General features: G+C 35.8%; 1 protein-coding gene across 4 annotated transcripts in view; it reads right to left on the bottom strand.

Moving 5' to 3' along the window:
* SLIT2 (slit guidance ligand 2) overlaps positions 1 to 20786 on the bottom strand; it is a 250429-nt gene that overhangs the window by 91922 nt on the left and 137721 nt on the right. For all 4 annotated transcript variants that reach the window (XM_085307492.1, XM_085307490.1, XM_085307489.1 and 1 more), the window contains exons 5-6: positions 10678 to 10749; positions 582 to 653 (exon numbers count right to left, since the gene is read on the bottom strand). In XM_085307492.1, coding sequence (XP_085163618.1) covers positions 582 to 653; positions 10678 to 10749 — 144 coding nt within the window. The remainder of the gene's footprint in view (positions 1 to 581; positions 654 to 10677; positions 10750 to 20786) is intronic.

Raw genomic sequence — 20786 nt, 5'->3', positions numbered from 1 at the left:
GATACAGATCCCTAACCAACGGCATAAATACGGCGTAATGAACGTGTAAGCACATACGTGACACTGAAAACGATAAAACCGCGTTTGACTAAACAAACAATGGTAGTGCGAGGGTAAAAAAAAAAAAAAAAAAAAAAAAAAAGTGCCTTTTAAACGTCAAACACATTTAGTACGTTTAGCATACTGTTCCTTCAGGCTGAAGGATCAAATTTATGTCTGACTATACTACAAAGGCAATACTGAAAATGTTCAGCACTTTAACAATGACACATAATTCACGAAAATACTCATTACTCCTCTCCCCTCTTTTTAAAAGAAAACACATTCTTTTCTTACACTTTTTATCATTTGCTTTTTTTTTTTTTTTTTTTGTGTGCAATGGCTTTCTTGCTGAGTAAAGGAATACCTGTGTCTCTCCACATATTTTTCACCGTTTTACAGCACATGGCAGTGGATTATTTTAAGACATCTTTTCACCAGACCGTTCTGACACCAGGCTGCAGCTCGCAGATAAGCTTATATATTAGTACTCCCCTGACACCGAGCTCCTGCTAGAAGTAAGAGATACGAGGAATACTTACAGCACTTCCAGGTCGCGCAGAGCCCTGAACGCCCCGTCTTCAATACAGCTGATCTGGTTGTAATCCAGTTGCCTGTTAAACAGATTAGGAAGGTATTTGTAGAAGCGGGGCAGCCTCCCGAAGGGTCTCCACGGCCAGGCCACGCTCGCTGCAGCGCTCCCGTGAACGCGCTCAGCCGCTCGAGCCTGTCGCACACCATTCTGGCCTGGATGCTGCCACAGAAATCTCTTTTTGTTCTGAACTGTCTGCGCAAAACAGCAGCTCTGGGAATGCTCCAGTAAATAATAACTGCACCTTATATTAAATGCCAAAGGAATGCAATTTCATTACATCAGGAAAAGCTATCCATTAAAAGCTCTCAGCGTCATCTTGCTGAAACAATTTCATTAAGGTAAAGGACGGTAAATCACTTAATGTCACATGCATCCCCTCAGTGACCTAACAGAATCCATTTATCAGAGCAGCCCAGCTGCATGTTAATGCCACCGGCCCCGGCGGGAGCGAGCCGGAGCCCACTTCCAGGGGTCYGCGCGCGGGCGCAAGGCGGCATCGTCTCCTTCCAGAGTATTTCTAAATGCAGAAATAACAGTGCCCAAGGTATTTGCGTACGTGGTTAGCTATACCCGCTAAAGCTGCTGGAAATGACACGAGTACTTCTGCTGCAACCTCCAGTACGTGATTTTCTGCGTGGTTTTGTGTTCTCTGCCGTTATATGCAGATAGGATGTTGCAACAGAGCACTCGAATTCTGGAAATAAAACTCAGCAATCCATCCCATACATTATTAATCTTAAAGTATTAAGTTATGAAAAATTTACATACGTTTCTCTGAAGAATGTTATTACTTTTCCGATTCAAGACATGTACTAATATACAGTACATACTGCACAATTAAAAAAAAAAAGCTCTACTAAAATTAACAATCACCCAAATACAAAATCCAAATTTCTCTGCTCACAATAGGCTTCTCCTATAAATACTGCCCCACGYGCTAGATGTCTCAGTCAGGGCACAACTTTGCAAAACAAGGTAATACACCCCCCCTTTAAACAACCAGGAGATCTTCTCCAAGCTCGTAACTTGTCAGTATTAGGTAATACGTAATAGGTAACACATWATAGATGATAAGTAAAATGTGTGTGAACAACACTAAGAAAATGAAGAAAATACAAATGAACTCTGCCCTTTCTGTCTCCAATTATATATTAGCTGTGAATGCTAATGAGGCTTTTACGAAAGCATTTTGTATGATTCTTGTGAATCTATGATAACCTTTTCCTTTATTAATAAATCATCACACCCACCGTTGAGGGAAATGTACTAACTTTTATAAAGTTCTTCTCGTTTCATCCATATTTTTCATTTGAATTACTGCTACACGGGAGCACATTATTATGATAACTATAACAGCGTCTGCCTTTCTGTATACTAAAAGCTAAATGCAAACTGTAATTTCCTGAATATGATCTTTAATCATTTTGGTGCAACATTACAGCACTAGTGCTGCAGTSTTGGAATATTTAAGCCTACTTTCTCAGGCTCCTTGCATTTTTACTAATTAATTTCACTTAACAATTAAGTTAATAGTCTTTTTATTTTAAAGAGGTAAAATATATACACAGTACAATTCTCCAACCTCCTGAACAATTTATCAAAGCTATTTAAATTAGTACAATGGCATGAAATGTTACCCTTGACACAATACAAAAGAGAAATTGTTTCCAGACAAATTGGAAAAATCTTTTAATGCCATCAAATTTGCCTAATGCAGTCTGCAGGTTAATCTGTAAAAGGGTGAGCTGTATGTTTGCCCGTATCTTATTATCCTTAGCTGTCAATGTATAAATCAGTGCTGACACAGCGTCTTCTAAATCATCCATATTATACACAAAGGAAAATCTTTTAACAGTAGAAAAAGCACTTGAGCAAATCTTGTCCTACATGAACTGAAAGGCAGATTTCTTCCACCAGACTGGCCRCGGTTATGGTGCACCAGAAAACTTTTGGACTTCTTCCTTCAATGAATCACTGCCACCACTGTCTTAGTGAAGGGTGAGTTGTTTTCATCTAAATCTTAATAGACAGTTTTAAATACAATTACACTGCACTGAGCTAATTAGTTGGGTTGGGTTTGGGGGGAGGGAAGCCTGGKAGTAGAGGAGGAGAAATACATCCTAATTTTATAAATCGTTCTCTCTGATAGGTACTCTCTTCTGTGTGTTTTAGATGATTTGCCATACATTACGACCAGGATATAAAAAGATCAGAATCTCATCAGGCACAATTGGYAAAAATACGTATTTTTTAAGCAATAAAAGGTATGTAACTTTGAAAATAACATGCTGGGTTTGAATAGGAATCTATGGTATTTGTGTTATGGTAAATATATTCACTACGTATAYATTTTAAACAAGTAGTTAGGCAGAATTTTTACAATCAGTATGGTATCCTCAAGGTATAATGTTCCTATAATGATGTACTGAAGCAGCCTGAATTTTTTGCATAAGACTGGTTCCTGGTATCAGGTTGTGCGAGTGCTAAATTCTGGGGCAAAACAAGAGTACTAGAGCAAAAACAATACTTACTTCTCCAATTTTCACTTATGTTTTATCATTTATTTTTAGCAGACTGACTTTCTGAAACATACATAAAAAAAATCTATAATACTACAAATAAAGCTTTTCTCTACCACTAAGTTATTGAACAGTAAACTCAATTCCATCTTAAAAGGCTTCCCCCCCCCGCCCCCGAGAATTTCTTTTCATCTTTTCAGATGATTAAAAAGCCCCAAGAAAGGAAGTTGATCAGACATGGGCCTGCAACTCTGGCCCATCCTTATCCCTCCCGTCTCCCCACTCTCTCCTCATGGTCATCTTCTCCCATCTCCACGTCGGGTCTTCTCTAGGTGGTATCTCAGCCTCCCTTTGGAAAGTCCCTGTATTCACAAGATTTTTCCTTTCTGCTCCTCCCATCCTGCTGCGGCAGATTACCCTGGGCTAYGTGGTTCCCGCAAAGATCATAAAAATTCCCAACAGCAGCTGTCATACTCAAAACCTTTTAAGAGAATTAAGTAAGTTTTTGCAATTATATCTGCTGTATCACTTGGGTATTTCATACACTTTCGAACTACTGCTGTTCAAAATTTTAATGCATAGCAAAGGGCTTTCAACTAATAAGAAAATTTCTGTTTTAAAATGTTGCTTATTTATTAGTCTTGCTGATACATCCCACACTATAGAAACATGTTGGTGACTTCTATTTTCCTCCCTTCTAGCATATGCTATGCACYAGTTAACAGCTAAAAAAAAGATAGGGAAAAAAAAAAGAAACTTTGTTACCCCAAAAGAAAAGTATTTAACCTCTTAACAGGAGACACTGCATACATTTGAAAACTACTATCCTCATACAGAAAAAAAAATGTACATGACTGACAGAATAACCTTCTTTACTCATTCATAGAGGCTGACTTCAAAGTTACAACAATTTCAGCGAATCTGTCTACTTTCCTCCCTTGTCCTTCAGGGCTTGAGTGCATTTTGTTGTGTAATGTAAGAGAGGCACCATGCAGCTTTCATGTCTCTCTTTCCTTCAGAAATGATTACATTCTGCTAGTGTATCAACTTAATGATAAACACTGATTAAGAAGTCATCAGAAAAGTCAAAAGCCTTTCTAGATCCCTGCTGTGGTTTCCTGACTAGTAAAACATTTGAAAAAACCTCTGGTTTCAGCATGTTGTATTTTGTATTTCATATCACTAATCTTTTCCGTGGCAAAAGAATACACAATACTTATCCCTGCAATAGCATTCTTGGAAACAACTATTTTTTTCAACCTCTCTTTATATATAAGAGAACTGAATTATGTTTTCCTATTTCTTAACTCCCCTCTGAATTTCAAGAGGAATCAGTAATTTCAGAGGCATTAGCTGAGAAAGATGTACCAAAATCACACAAGAATTTATTTAGGTTTTTATCAAACTTGTTTGAACACGCTTGTTTTCTGTGTCTATTATCATTTATTACTATTATTCTTTCATTTGAAAGTCAAGTGCTTTTTTCTACTTGCACAATTTATTTTGCCAATGTAGTTCACTGTATTTTTTAAATGTTTCCTGTAAAACACTTACAATATATACATATTTAATTTTTCTAATATATATATATTACTGACACATATGATTATGACAMATTGACACGTAATACATGTGAGTAATCATCTACTTTTACCCCAAAAGTAAAAAGAAGAAAAATACTTCTAAGACACACATACTGTAATTCAATAGCTTCACCCCCTACAAATTATTTAACATTTAGTAAAACCTGTAACTACTGAAATGAAAAAAACAAAAAGAAGTCAAATAAGGGAATGCCACGAAAAGGAGGCATGAACACAGAAAGAACAATCTATAAATTATGTAATGCAAAGATACTGTGACACCAGTATGACTTCACAGAAATAAGGCAGTTTAGCCAACTAGATGACAAACTGCATCAAGACAACTATAAATGTGGGGAGCCAATATATTTATCCCCATTGTAGTATGGAAATCATATTAATGATGAATCTCACTAAAGTTCTGCTAAAGTGGTTTATTTAAATATTAATTTTAGTATCTATAGAACCACTTCTTCTAAATAGTTACTCCAGATATCAACTAATCTTGCGAGTTCCCTGAATATGAGTATGTCACCCTGTTTAGTGGTACAAAGGTAGACTCACTTTCTAAAGTAACACAGGTATATTAGTGCCTAAAGACTTCTGAGAGTTCAAGTAACTTTTGCATGCGTGACTTAGACATTGACCATCTTCACTGGTCAATGTCTACTTCCTTTAACATTCAAACCCTCAAAGAGGATTTTCATTATTCTCTGCACTTGACGTAGCCAAGTAAAATATAACGATGAAATTGAATCCAAGTCTTCCTAGAATGGAGTTTATCAGCTCAGYTCAAAAGAATCTTATACCTGAGTTTCCTTTGTATTCTCCTAGGGAAATCGGTGAGACATCACACAAACCACAACAAAATTCAGTACTTTTCCTAGTAAAAAGCACAGGATTCACTTTTCATTACAGTGTATTCAGATACCACGAACAATTTTGCATAAGAATCAGCACTTGCTTTAGCAGATGAAACCAGATTGCACACAGCTGCCTAGACTTTATTATCCTAACATTCAGATAGATTTTTATACTTTGCCTATTTTAGGCTCAGTGGCTAAAATGCCAAAAACAAGACTTGCAAGAAACCCCTCAATTCACATCCAGAGAATTCTGATCTAAAATCTGTCTTCAAAGCAAAGTGTTTCTCTTGGTTTTAAAACATTAATGACTTTAATATTTCATAAGCATGTCCATAGCTCTGACAGAAATRAAACCTTATTCAGCAGGCCAAATTTTAGGAAGGTAGCCTGTAATCAAAACAACTTCAGTACTCTGGCCCAGCATTGAAATGATATTTTATTTAAACAGTCAGAAAAAAACAACTGATTTCCTAAATACCACAAGGTCATGGATCTGTTTGGGTGTAGAGTTTTAGGAGTCACTAGGGAAGTGGACTTCTTCCTTCATTTCACATATGGAGCTATTTGGACTTAAAAACATTATACGAGCTCTGAATATACTGACATCTTCTAAAAAGTCTTGATGTGTACCTGATGTRCAGGTGGCTGAACAGACTAGCAGTTGAATTCAGATTGAGACTCAGAATAAGGGTGAGAAATATGTGAATTCTAAATTATTAAATCATGTCCTAAAGAAGCAATGCATTTGGCTCAGCACTGTACACAGGAAAAGACAGCAGGCTTCCAACAGCATGATCTGAGAATAACCAGTAACTAGAATATTCGTTAGCCTTGGGCTGGGAATAAAATTGAACCTCCAGAAAAACCCAATCGTAGCCAGCCAAGATTAACAGAAAATTCAGTTATGCCTTTAGTGGCAATGTAAGTTTTACCTCTTTTACAGTAAGTGTGAAAAGGGCATCATAGCAACACCAATATCATAACATTAAAGCTTAATCCCACTGGCCCCTAGTTGTTAAGGAAAAAATGGAGCAGCGTGGATGCAAAGGTGCAATACAGTACAGTACAAAGTGGGGCAAGACTGGGATAAGCAAATCATGGGGCAATATGCTTGCAGGAGATACCATGACATTGTTGCCTAATATTTTTGGTATCAGATGAYATAGTGTATGTTAAGAATCAAAATTCTACCACAATGCTGGTGTAYTCTGTTCCATCCTCTGCTAAATATTGATTAGACAGCAGAAGAGAAAGTTGCACATCCAGCATGAGTACTGTATTATCAAGGAAGTTTATGCAAATCATCATTAACATGATGATTTAAAATCTACCTTTAATTAAAAAACCCGCACACACATATATATATATATACACATATATATATATAGTAATTTCTCTCTCTCTATATATATATATATATTTATATATGTATTAAAAAAAAAGACCCTCCAAAACAGTAGATGCCACTGCATTCTCTGAAGAACCTTCTCTGCGCATCTTTTTCTCCCAGATCAAGAACCCAATTGGGAGCAATTTTTTGTATTTCAGTTTTAGGATTTAAACTCTAAATTCTGCCAAGTRTCGCTTCAGCAGTAATATTAAAAGTAGATTATTCTTCAAGTCATTTCTCTTGCAAGGTAAAGTCACGAATTTGGKTTTTTTTCCCTACATCTGAATTGCCAATTGTGGGCTTCTAGATTGAGAAAATAGTACAGACTAAACTTCCCCTCATTTGTGTCACATTTTTAAAAGAATTTTATTCATTAGCAMCAATCATGGCAGGCTGTGTTGACAACAACTAGGACGCTGAGGGAAATGATTCTCCTCCTCTTAGTTGGCACTTGTGGGGTGATACCTGGAGTCAGGTGTCCAGTGTCAGCCTTCCCAGGACAAGCAGGACACTGACACACTGGGGTGAGCCCAGTGGAGGCCACCAAGATGCTGGGGGACGGCAGCTGGTGACAAGCAGGGCCAGGCTGGGAGAACTGGGTCCATTCAGCCATAAGCAGAAGGGAGGATCCTAGTGCTGCCTACAGCTACCTAATGGGAGGGTACAGGCAGAGCAAGGCTCTCCTCAGGGACAGGACAAGTAGCAGTAGACACAAGTTGTCAAACGGGAAATCAGAATTCGAATTTGAATCTATATTTTCTTTTTTTTCTTCTATGAGGGTGGGCAAACACTGAAATAGGTTGCCCAGGTTGTTATTTCTCACAATGTCCTGTCAGTTCTGGTTCTTTTATCTTCTACAGAATAGATCCATGGAAACTGAACAGCTGCTTCTCAGAAACATCAGGAGAAGTCTAGAGYATGAAATCATAATCTTAGTGGTATCATCAACCTTAAAGGAAGCAATTTCCTTTAGATAATATGACTTAACATCTAATTCCTTCTGTTCTGTGATGACTGGAAGAACATCCTTTGACTACTGTAAAATCTTYCCAAAATGTTCCAAATCATGATTCAGCTGGTGATATATTTAGAGGGAGTGGCAGAACGGTGAGCCTACATTCAACAAAATAGACAAAATATGTAATCAGTCCAACTTTTACAAATTTGTTAACTGCCTTTGAAACAGGATACTAGTGCTATCATGATGGCTACTGTTTCTCGGATTTAGGATAAGTCTTTGTAATTACATTGCAATTCATGTAATTGATGGTGTTACACATGCAAATTTCAATTTAGCAAATGTTCTACTACAGGTTTACTTTACTCTTTGTACCCTCACCTATCTCTTCCAGGAGTCTCGTTAACATCTTTAATGTTATGGTCCACTACTGGGCAGTTACAGAAGAAATGATGAAATRACAAATATTATATTCTGTTGATGAGAACTTTCAGTGAGTATATACAAATATTTGGTTCCTCTTGCCTGAGCTCTGGATGGATACAAACGCCGTTCAGGTTGTGAATACACGATCCAGCGACATAAATGCTGTTCTACGATTCCATCTGACTCACAGCTAGTACTCACTTATTCTGATACGTAAATCTACAGCTTGCAATAGATAGGGTGTTCTTTCTAGATGACCAGCAATGTGGGCAGCATTGCATTTACTAGACAGAAAAATATATTCCTTATTGCCTTCAGTTGTAGTGGGATCATAAAGATTTCAGTATAGTTTTTCTTTTTCTGGGATCACTAATAAAGGAGATATCTATTGTATTCCTGCTATTACAATAYGCTGTATGCCTCGCTACAAGAGSCTTTAGAGCCGTCTGGGTCTGAAAYATGCAGTAACACCCAGAGAAAAAGGCACATGGCAACGGCTGGAGATTCCCTTCTGCAGGGGGTAGAGGCACTCATCTGCCAGCCAGGCAATGCGATGACCTTTACGCTAGTTTTATTTGAATAATCTCCCAAAAGAAAAAGGCTTTAAAGAGCAGACCTGCTCTTCTATACAAACTTCAAGCATAATTCAGGAGCCTTGCCTTGAAAATACACACTAAGATATACATATATATATATATATTATCTTAGCTAAAGCATAGCTTCAGTCAGCAAGCAGAGGCTAACTCGCAATGTGTAAGTGTACTAACTGCATTCTAAAATACTGGTCTGCCATTAGAGAATTTTTGATGTTGCTTTTAGTTTTACTACAGAAATCTTTTTCCAGAAGTTTTATCAGTTTTCAGATATAAAAGATCAAACAAAAAAATAGAGATTCCTGCTTGTAGCCAAAGCTCTTTTAGATTGTGATTAATTATGGGACCAATTCTGAGAAGAAATTCATAAAACATCAATTAAACAAAGTAACAAAGCTAMTTTGAGAAGTGCTTTCATGTTTTTGAACAGAATAGATTTGAACATAATAGTTTTTCCACTGYGATACAATAGGGTTTTATTGCAGGCAAAAAAGGTGTCACAAACATGCTTAAATAAACAAACAAGAAACCCCGCATTTCCAAGTACTGCAGCAAGTAGGAGGYAATGCTCTTTGGCAGTCTTTGAATATTGGTGTTCTTTGGTAAGTCTTTGAAAAATGCCTCCTAACCAATTCACGAGCAGTACTACCAAGAGTATAATCAAATGCAATCCATCATAAGAACAAAGAAATGAAATGGATATCCTGTCTAGTTTCCTGCTATTAGAGATACTGAACCATGCAGTTCTTTTCATAAGCATGTAGAACTCCATTTAAAAATTAGTTCCTCTGAAAAGTTCCTCTTAAACACTGGCAGCCTGAAACAAAAAGTATTTTGATACAAATGAAAACTTCAAATAAGGAACCAATACTTCCCTATTTTTATTTACACATATTAAGAAAGCAATTATGCTTTCTTACAGCTGCATCACAGTGGCATCTTCATAGTCTTTCAGGAGCTCACTAGTATATGCCTGCTCTCTTTCTTAATTGTTCGTAACTGATGAGTCTCCAGCTTTAGACTCATTATAGCTTTCCAGTGCACGACCTTTTATTTTCTGCTATACAAGTTCCTCCCAGGCTTCAGGCCATTCAGCTGTTTCACTACAATAAACTGACCCACTCTGAATAGAAAGTCTGGAAGTCACTACTGAAAATTTTCCATGTTTAGAAGCCACAGGAATTCAAAATTCGCCCATGAACTTCAAGSCCATCATCTCTAGGAAAATAAGGATAAATCTTGTAGAAAGGATTTATTTTACCACAAAACAAAACTGTGCAAGAAAAGTAATCACACAAGTACAAAAACATATTCTAGCAAAATTAATCTTTCTTTCCTTCTTTTACGTGAACAAACAAAAGGTAAGCTCTTAGACTTGAGGCAGAATGCATTTTTCCATAAGAAACAATGAAATGTTGAAAGTAGCCTTAAATTCAAATATTGAACTCAGGTTACTATGAGCAAMTAGTTACGATGTCTTGTCGTATTCGATTACATTTCAGTGTTTTGGATTTCATATAGGGCAAGTTTAGGACGCTCAGGATATGCTAAAGTGTTTTGTCAGAACAAATGTTTTCGCTTTTATGCAGAGATTCCTTAAGCAGCTATAGAAGTGCTGAGAAAAAAGATACCTGATGCAACAGAAGAATACTGTATTGGCAAAGCACTACCATCAGAACATACATCGAAAGAAAAGAAAAATACTTACAGATTTTTTATGTCTACTGCTCCACGAAAAGCCTTTCTTGGTATTGCTTGAATCAAATTTTCACTAAGATCACTAAGAAAAGAAAGATTAAATAAAGATTAAAATTTGCTGTATACATTTCTTTCCATGTATAACAAAAAAAAGTAAAAATAATTTCAGCCATTATAGCTCAGTCAATGCTTCTGATAAAGCCTATTTAATAACCTTAATTGATTTTTAAGCAAAGAAATTAAAGAAACAATAATATTCAAATTAGTTGATCTGTGTTGCACTAAATTGTTCCTTTGCAAAATTAGKATATATATGGCAAACAAAAAGTAACAGCATTACATGATTTAACAATGAAGTTCAGATTGATTTAGTTTTGAATTAACTGGTTTTAATTTTTAACCAATTCCAAACCCATGACATCAAATTTTTGATTCAAAGTGTGTTCAGTCTTACGCAACAAAGACCAAAAAAGAAGAAAAAAAGGAGAGTAGCATTTTGTTGAGAAATAACAAATATCAAGCTGTACCACATCTGAGATCAATACATTCCTGAATTTTGTTTCAGATATATTCTAAAAGAAGACATTAAAGAACATCTTGCAGCACRTATCTACTGCTTTTCCTTAGCACCCCTTCAAAATCTCTGCGTGACTAGCTTAACCTGGACACCTGAAACTTTTCCTAAAGAGAAATATTATTACTGCAAGCTTATTAATGAATATTTTCTGCTATAAATATAAATATCCAATCCCTTTTCTGAAACTTGGAAATATTTTTGACCTTAGCAGTTCCATACGGCAATAAAATTTTTAAAAAATTCTAAAAAAGTGAAATAAAAATGAAACAAGAGACATTGAAAAGAAAAAAAAAAAGGCAAAAAGACCCCCCAACACACACACACAAAGTACAATCCAGTCTTCTTACTGTATACTATGTCCTATCAACTAGCAATTCAGTGAAATAGGAGAAGATCAATAGATTAAGGTAGTTGGTGATATATCTACACTATGCTGTTTGAAGGTTGCACTTCAGTCCATACTTTGCTCTCCTGGACCAAATGTACCCACCATGCACAGGGTTCAAAGATGTCCGAAGGCCTTCAAAATGACCYTTCTCTCTGGTAGTCTTAAAGCTTAGGAAACCAGATCTCCTTCTGGAGGCCTGTGGAGATGCACCTCTTTATAAGGACTCACACTAAGAGGCCCTCCTTGAGCATCTGAATAAACACTAGAAACAAGTCAGATGCACACAAGGCTTTGTCTACACTGGGACTTCAGTTCAGTTCACAGAGCAGTTTTGTCGCGGCTAACCAGATTTCATTTTAGTAACACCAAGCCATGAGCTCCATTTCAAAAGCACACTGAGTATGTTCCAACCATTAACGCGAAAAGTACGTTTTCTCAATGTCTTGCTTTTTGGAGATATTTTCTTAATGACCTTTCTAGACACAACTTTGCGGAGAAGCATCCTAAAAAGAAAGCTACAAATAAGATACCAAACAGGTAAGCGAGTGCACAGGGTGAATAAGCAGAATAATGTCATTTATTATATATAAACAGTCATGCTTTTGACATATTCTTTCCCTAAAACGTAATCATGAAATGTAGCATGAGCTCATATTTCCAGTTAATAGAAATCAGGCCTATAGATTTCTTACAGATTTATGAACTTGAAGAAATAGTTTGAAAAGTTTATAAAACCCACACTGCCTAACCATAGCAAAATTTACTTTGAAATAATCTGCTTGAAAAAATAATTCTACATACCTCGACAGCAACTTTGTTTTATCCAGTTCATCAGCGGTTTTGGGAAATCTATTTACTAAATCTTTCATGTTTTGTGCATCTAACTGCACTGCAATTCCTTGTAAAGTATATTTAAAATGAGACCCAATTTAACAATATCAACAGTATGTGAAAAAAAGAGAATCTATGAGCTGTGATTTAATTTTCAAGCCACCTAAGTAATCTTGAAATGGGATATGACTGCACTGCTCTGACAATAAATTCAATGGCAATGAATGAAATAGCAACCTTCAGCATTTGTTATGGTAACATGATTTAACAGACTACTTCCTTAAAAGAATCCATTATAAACAAACATAAACAGTGAATGTCTATATTTACATTTCTCTTTAACTGACAAATATATTTTATCTATATAAAAATTCTGTATAAAGCTGTTAGTTAGCAGTAGTGGTTTCTATCATGATAAACGATTAGTTTATAATATAGATGTATGTATATAACTATGTAAACCATTGCCACATACATAAATATATACTACATGAGGTAATGGTGCATTACACTTTTTATGACAGTAAAGAGTATCACCATTTACTATTTCATATAATTTTAAAAAAGAGGAAGATGAGCAAAATTAAGGAAATGAGTAAATTAAAAAAAAAAAACTAATGAAAAATATTGAAGGCCAAAATCTTTTTTTCTTCGACTAATTACAAATCTCAGCACACATGCAAGAACTTGAAACTAGGGGTTATTGAGCCAAGTGTTTCAATAAGTAATATATTGAGACTATACGTGTGCGCATGTATGCATGAGAGAGAAAAATGATTAAAAGCACGGTAGATTAACTGCTAGGGCATCACAGTCAGCATCTTTTTCATGTACTGCAGATTCCTGTAAACTCAAATATGGTGTGCCCTGCTAATTTTACTACATTTGAAATGTAAACTACTTGATTGCTAAGGCTCCCAAATTTGCTAGGCAAGGCATTTTTTCATATTTAAACCAGCCCTCTAAATGCAGAAGGATAATTAATGCTGGTAAAATAATTTTTCCCCCCAAAATTTTTTTTAGCAAAGCATCTGATGTTTTGTGAAACATTTTCGGAATTGTATATATAATAAAATGCAAGTTATTAATTCATTTCTTTATCGCAAAATTCTAATTCTTGTGAAAAAATAAAAACTACGGTTTTCAACATAAAATCTATTCCTACTTTTAGAGAAAAGTTTTTAGTAATTATTTATTGATTGATTCAAGTTCTCATCTGCTCAGTCTAATATGGTTTTCTTATAAAAACCTTGAGGGCCTTAAACAAACATCTGACTTTCTTCTTGACCTTACTAGACCTTAGTTTCATACTCTGTAGACTTAGGACCAAGTGAGAGGTAGCTGTGTGTCCGGTCTGGGGTTTTTTTTTAAAGATTTTTTAGATTTTTAACACATACCATTGCAATTCTTTCTCATAGAAGTGAGAAATTCACTCCTTCACTCACAGAAGTGAAGGTCACAAGCAGCACAGGGAGTACTGTAGTTTTCTGGGGAAATGGGGTAAACATCTGTTTTGTAGATGAAATCAGACAATTTTGAAAGGGGTTATGTTGCGCATGGACTTGACTTTGTAGTCCGTATTCTGCAGTAAAGAAAGACCCAAGTAACCTTTTCAGCCTACTGGTTATTATTTTCTATCCCTGCACTAATAGCTGTGTGAACTCCCTTTCCCATCTCAAAAAAAGGCAGCATTTGAGTATGTCTGCACACTGAGTGTTATTTACTATGGCCCTTGGGACTCCCAAATTGTAGAGGATTTAAGAAAATTTTAAGCCACAAAACAAATGAATGTCCTACTTTGACAATAACAACCCTGAATTTCTAAAAGAGGAGGCATGAACCAGACTTCACCTTTGAAAACAGCAATCTCAGTTTCAAACAAACTATTCGCAAAAAACATTTCAGCCCAACATTTCAGACTTTACATAAAAAGATAGTATATCTGTGGAAAAGCAAAATTGATTCATAAGTGTTTTGTATACAGCTAGAGTGAAAATATTCAAGGATATCCTGTAGACTTTTTGAAAGAGAGCACAATGACACAATAACCAGACATTTTGACAAATTCAGCTTATGTCGATTTGAACTGTCCCATGGCCCTTAGCCTTTCAACCAAACTGTTCTCAATTCTATTAAGTTGTTTCAAAAGAGGATACACCCCAAATTACAAAGTCTGAAGTGGAGTGTCTTAGACATTGACCCTTAGGAAAATTACTTAGTGCAACTTTGTGGGGTTATTTCATTTCATTCGCTGGCTTGCACAGCACCTTCAATCGCGCAGCCTTCACCGGATCTCCTCTTTCATACGCTAGCAAACAAGTGTTCAGRGCCAGAATAGCCATATATAACTTTAACATCTTTTAGTGTGAGAGGACCTCAGTTGTGAAGTAATTCAAACACATTTCTCAAATTCATTTCACTAACCAGAAGATAGCACAGGAATACTGGAGCTAAATATCAGATTTTTACATAAAAAGGCATCTGGGATGATCATGTCTAGTTAGGCTTACAGAATTTGAAAGATGCTCTTTTTGGAGAAGAAACAGATGAGCCCTGGTGCTGCTCTGGTTGTGACTGCACTGACCCATGTTCAGTGGTTTGCTYGTTTCAAATTTAAGTATGGCTGAGCTGTGTATGTGTCAAGCATTTTGCTGACTTGTAGCATTCTGGCTGCAACATCATTTTCTCAAAAGCAAAAGAAAATCAAATCCATATACCAAACCATATATCCAGTCGTACTCTGTATGAAAATATATACATAGGAGGATACTCAAAGACATCTGAATTGAACCTGATCTACTTCACATTATCCCTGAAAGAATATAGACTGTTCTATTTCATATATTAATGAAATAGGAAAGAATCATTGGGGGGAAAAACCCACAAAGTCTCACTCCAACTTTCCTCTCCATCAGTTTCATTCCCTATCATCAGTTAACACTACTGAATCTTTCCTATGAAATAGGACAAAACTGCTTCAATCCTATTTATCATATTTAACATTTACTATTTGTTAGTAGATAGACAAAGTACATCAGAAAACATTTTTAAAACTAGAATTCTGCTARTATTTGAAATTTATACAAATATAATATGCTTTATCCTCATAGAAAAACTGCAAATTTTATATAGTCTATTGTTTCTTTATCAGAGGATAAAGCCCTCAGATAACCTAATATTAATGAGCCTGATAGAGTGCTTCAGGGCTTAAAAAAGGCAGACAGTACTGCATTGCAGCTATTCTATTACTCACCATGAATGGTTCCCAGTTGATTATCCCATTTAACCTTAAAAGGAATACCATATTTTTAATTATATAAATTGAAGCTCCACATATAATATCTGTATCATACACTGTTAAGGTTGTATCAGAGTTTTCTTATGTGGCTAAAACCATTGTTCACTCTCACTCCGAAACAATAAATCTTTTGAAGATGGCAAACCTGCTTGTAAATTTAATTACTTGTAATTTTATTTTCCTCCATGGTTTAACCTCYCTCAGTGTCTGATGAGTGATACCATAAATCTATACTGCCATTCTCTACTTTGTAAAATACTGAGTACTGGGAATGAGTAATGTGTCAYGATTTTTAACGCAAAAGGGAGAAATATCAAGTAAAACAAAGTACTGAATACCTATCATTTTATTTGTGTCAATGTATAAAAACAGATGAGAAGAGGGCTATTCCATTACAAATGTCCTTAAATATGAGTTAAAAATACATGACAAGAGTAAATCCCTGGTAGTACTCCTCCTCTACTGGAAAACAACAGTTTTAGCATTAGCTACATATATGTTGCATGAAACCCCACATGCCCTACAGGGCCACAAACTCCACTACAGAGTATAAAATTACACGGCATCYAAAAAAATAAACAGATTGGAAATTTTTAGAAGTTATTTGACTGAAATTYGAATATAGTATTTGCATGTGTGGATTTTCATTTGGAACACAAAGATGGTGAAAAAATACACATATATGTTTTGGCAGAGCAAGTAGCCTTTACATCTTATAAACAGATACATAAATTAGATGAATTAAATACTTAATTCATTAACAAATATCAAATGATCTGATCCTTTTCATCTATTTTTGCTATGATTTACTTCTTCACTGCTATGCAGTGTTCCTACAAGTGCCAGAGTATGCCATAAAAGTATAGAAATGTAGGTGGATGGGAGAAGATAGACGCTGCTCATGCATTACACAGCTCCTTGCAGTGAGAGCACGTGAAACCTGCTTAATCACAGGATGCTCAGCGGAGCAAGACCCAAGCTTGCAGGAGCCCMAATTTCTCCCCCTGGTTTTGGTGTTTGGGAAAACGAGGTGCACAGCCCTGCTGGGGAGGCACGGAGTTCGCCAGCAGGAAAACCTGGGCACCGGGAACATCCAACCTGCTGCAACGGGACAGCACAGCCCAAGGGAGCCACAGCCAGAAGTCTCTGTCTTTGCACATCTTAAGAAAAGGATGGAAAATTTTATATTACCATTAAGCTTTGGAAGAGCTGTCAGGTAAAAAGAACCACCAAAAACCTTTGCTTTGACAACACTGAGAAAACACTGTCAGCAGCCTCTTAGTGGCAACAGCTGCAGTAGCAGTGGGCTATCCGACGGAAAGATGACAGGCTGAAATGGCAAAGTATTCTTTTTTTTCCTATTTGGCTGCATCTCTGATAGGAGTTTCACTCCTAAAACACCAGCAGTTTTCTATTTTCTAAATCTGAATAAAAATAAGTCTTTCTACTCCATGTTGGATGCTTTGTGTGAGCACAGAAACCTTTAATCAGATTGTTTTTATTGCTTATGACTCTTCCTTCATTGTCACACAACAAGGAAATTTATATTCCTAAACTGCAAAGTTCCAATATGAATAGCAATTTAATCTAAAAGCCTTTCTGAATGCTATACAGGCACACTTTGGCTATCTCCAGTTTCACTGCAGTAGGATAAGGTATTTAAGCATAAAAATTATTTTCAGAACGATGTAGTAAAATCAGAACAACATACAAAATCTCTGACAACAGACATGCTATTAAACTGTTGCATTACTGTGTAAATGAAGGGAGAATATCCTGAAGCGATAATTCCTCTAAAATTAATACCTCAGGTGAACTGAACCTATTTAAGCCTATCTGGAATTCAAATTTCCTTCATGGCAGAAATACATTATGTTGYAATATAAGCTTAATAAACAAACAGGAATGTATTCCTCTATAACACAGCCCTTTTCTTCTTACCTCACCTTAAGCAAATATATTACCATATACAAACAAGCAAGTACCTTCCTCATCAGTCAAATGAGACTTGTCCGGTTAATTGTTACAATACTGACACGTTTGACTGTCATAGTTACTGTATTACAAGTTGCAGTACTGCATAATTTATCACGAGGATACTCCYGTACTGAAATGGATTCTCACATCTGTATTTCAAGGCCTAGCTTTTGGCATGCCTACAAATCAATTAATACAAACAGACTAAAGAAAAGCTTAACAAATACATGCCTAACAATTCAATCTAAAGTCTCCTTCGAAAAAATCTGCTGTAACATTCATCTTTGACTATGAAATAAACAATTCAGTCTCCAATTCAKTGATTTTGTTTTCTATTCTCTAGTAAAATATCCAATAAAACTATTCTTAATAACAAAGATAAAAAAGGAGTTGAGTCCGCTTCTGCCAGCACTGGCCAGTATTTCTCACAGCACATATTTATCTCATTGTCAAGATTAGAATACTGAACTATAAATTCTAGGATTAGTTTTGTAAATCATTATCACTGGTCATATCATCATTCCAACATGCTTCTGATACGAGGAATAAAATTTCACGTATGTCTACGTGAAAGGTGTTATCAACTGTCTTTTGCAGATGGAGAAACCAAGGTAGCATGTACCAGTAACACGTTCAGGAGCACAGAGCAAGTGAGAAGAATTTAGATTAYAAAACTGCAGATTCTGTGTGTTGTATACTCATTTCTGTTTGCTCTATTGACTCCCTAGAGACTCAGACACTGTAGCAAATAGTAGGYGAATAAATTACTCCCATGCTAAAAGAGGATAACTCCCTCTGCCATGTTGTACTGGGACGTGCCCGATGGAATATTACGTATTGCACAAGAAAGGGCAGTCACCACTTCAGTGTGGACAGAAGGATTTGAGTCACAGCAGTTCTTACTGTAAGGAATGAATCTTCTTCCTCGCTAAGAATAGTCAGACTAAATTTCCCTTCTTGTTTCCCTCTCTTATTTTTTAGTATCAATTCTATTGATATCCCTAAAGGTTTTTTCATTCCTAATTGGGGTTTTTTAAACATCAATTATCAATTGATAAATCTATAACTGAACAGAAATGTGCTTCTCACTATAGCTATTGGCATATTATATTGGCATTAGTTAAACAGCAGATATTTTTACTCCTTTATTAAAATGTAGATGTCATTAACGCACACAGCATAAAACAAAGGTACAATAAAAGTGAAAAACTAATGAATTACATCAAAAATTTAAATGATGTCAAYAAATATTAATGTTCTTGTTTCAGAAACAGCCTGACTTCAAATACCTATCTAGTATAATACAATATTGACTTGTTTAAAGTTTTGAGTATTASTGATTTATAATTTCTGCAGCATAAAAAAAGCATACAGAAGATAAGTACCAGGCTTTCWTACCTCTCAGTAGGATCACATTTTGGGTTTGGAATAACCCAAAACCTTCAGTCTCAATCTTGGCATGAAAGTTAATCCACGGGCAACAGAATCAATTCTACTCTGCAATGTCTCCAAAAGTGCACTTAAATCAATTTGTGCACTTTGTTATTGTTTGAAAATAATTGCCTAAGAYCCACTATTTATTCTTTATTGTGCTAGAGTGTCCTTAGTGTGACAAATGCTAATTGTAAAATAAAATTGAAGTTTATTAGGACCACACATGCACTTCATTGGAGACTTCAAAATTATTTTTTAAAAGACAAGGAGTCTTTGTTAGAGTGTACTTCCACTAAATGAATACATAATTCTCCCTGTTTAAGACTATTAAAAAAAAGAAGTAAYGTTTTAGCTTCTAAAGGGAAAGGGACCACCTAGAATTTCAAAGGGAGAGAGCTGCAATACTACTTCAAATTTGGCTCCAGTGTAACCCTTTTTCTAGCAAAAGGTCCTTGAAAGAAAAACTGGAAACTCTTAAGGGGGAAAAAAAAAATCTAAACCTATGCTGATTCTTCATCTACCATAGAGTCTCAAATTGGCCAAGCTGATGGAAGGTACTGAGTGACATTTATTGACTGCTACTTGTCATGCATTTCTAATGGAAGCACAGTTCCCCTAATAATTCCTGCAGTAACAGCAAAGCTATGAAGTGTGAAGATATTGTTGACTTACAATGCTACGTGAAGTTTACAGAGATSACTTTTAGCCATATGGATGTATATCTTGCATTTAATGTTTCTAAAATTATGATTTAGTCCAGCTAATAAGTACTAAAGCTTGAGTATCTTTTGTTCATTCCTTTTTCCTCATCTTTTTAAGCCAAGCTGGAATTTACAGCAAAATTAGAAACTTGTATCAACTCTTTTGTGTTACTATTCCATACAAGGCCACAAAAGATGATTTCCTTGTAAGGGAAGAGTGAAGATTCTGCAATTTTAATTCCACCAGCCTGTAATAGGTGATTTGATGCTTAAGTTTTAGTCCACTACTGCACTTGATAGACCTATAAAACACATTACAAACTATGGAGACAAAAAGGAGAACGCAAACTACTGCCTGGTAAATYCCATTTCTTCTGGTCAGTTATGTGCTCACTGCATGCATGGCTAAAAGATCCACTTGGCTTGTTTGGGGGATTCTCTCACATTAAGAATACATGAGACAGCACACTTAACTTTCCAGAAGACCTCCCCAACGGTAGCTGAAAAATCTATTACTACTTTTTCCGTAACAAAAGTTCTTTTTAGTAGGAGTTTGCAGCAGTCAACGTGTCTTTAATATTTAATATTGTTTCTCCTGCTTTGAAATTGAAACCGTAAGCTCTTCTAGGAATTGATTGAAAGCTTGTCTTATCTGTTGTCTAATAGTCTAAAACCCCTCTTTCCCTCTTTTTTTTTTCTTCTGAAATACCACTCAGTGAAGTGTGGCAAACTCTCTCTGCTTAAAACTGAGCAGAGTAGATCTCTGMTCCTGCATCATTACTCATAGCTGCTATTCCCCACAGATAAGTAATAATGACAAAGGCTGGACTCAAACATTTGTCATCAAGTATCRGCCCCAAATGGTAGTCTAATAATAAGCTCAATACTACGAGTGTTTTTTTACAGTAAAACT

Source organism: Rhea americana, unplaced genomic scaffold (assembly GCF_003343005.1).
Source record: "Rhea americana isolate MKP2758 unplaced genomic scaffold, rheAme1 scaffold_26, whole genome shotgun sequence".
NCBI classification, from domain to species: Eukaryota; Metazoa; Chordata; class Aves; order Rheiformes; family Rheidae; genus Rhea; species Rhea americana.
The sequence above is the reverse complement of the archived record's forward strand: the minus strand, read 5'-3'. Positions and strand labels throughout refer to the sequence as shown.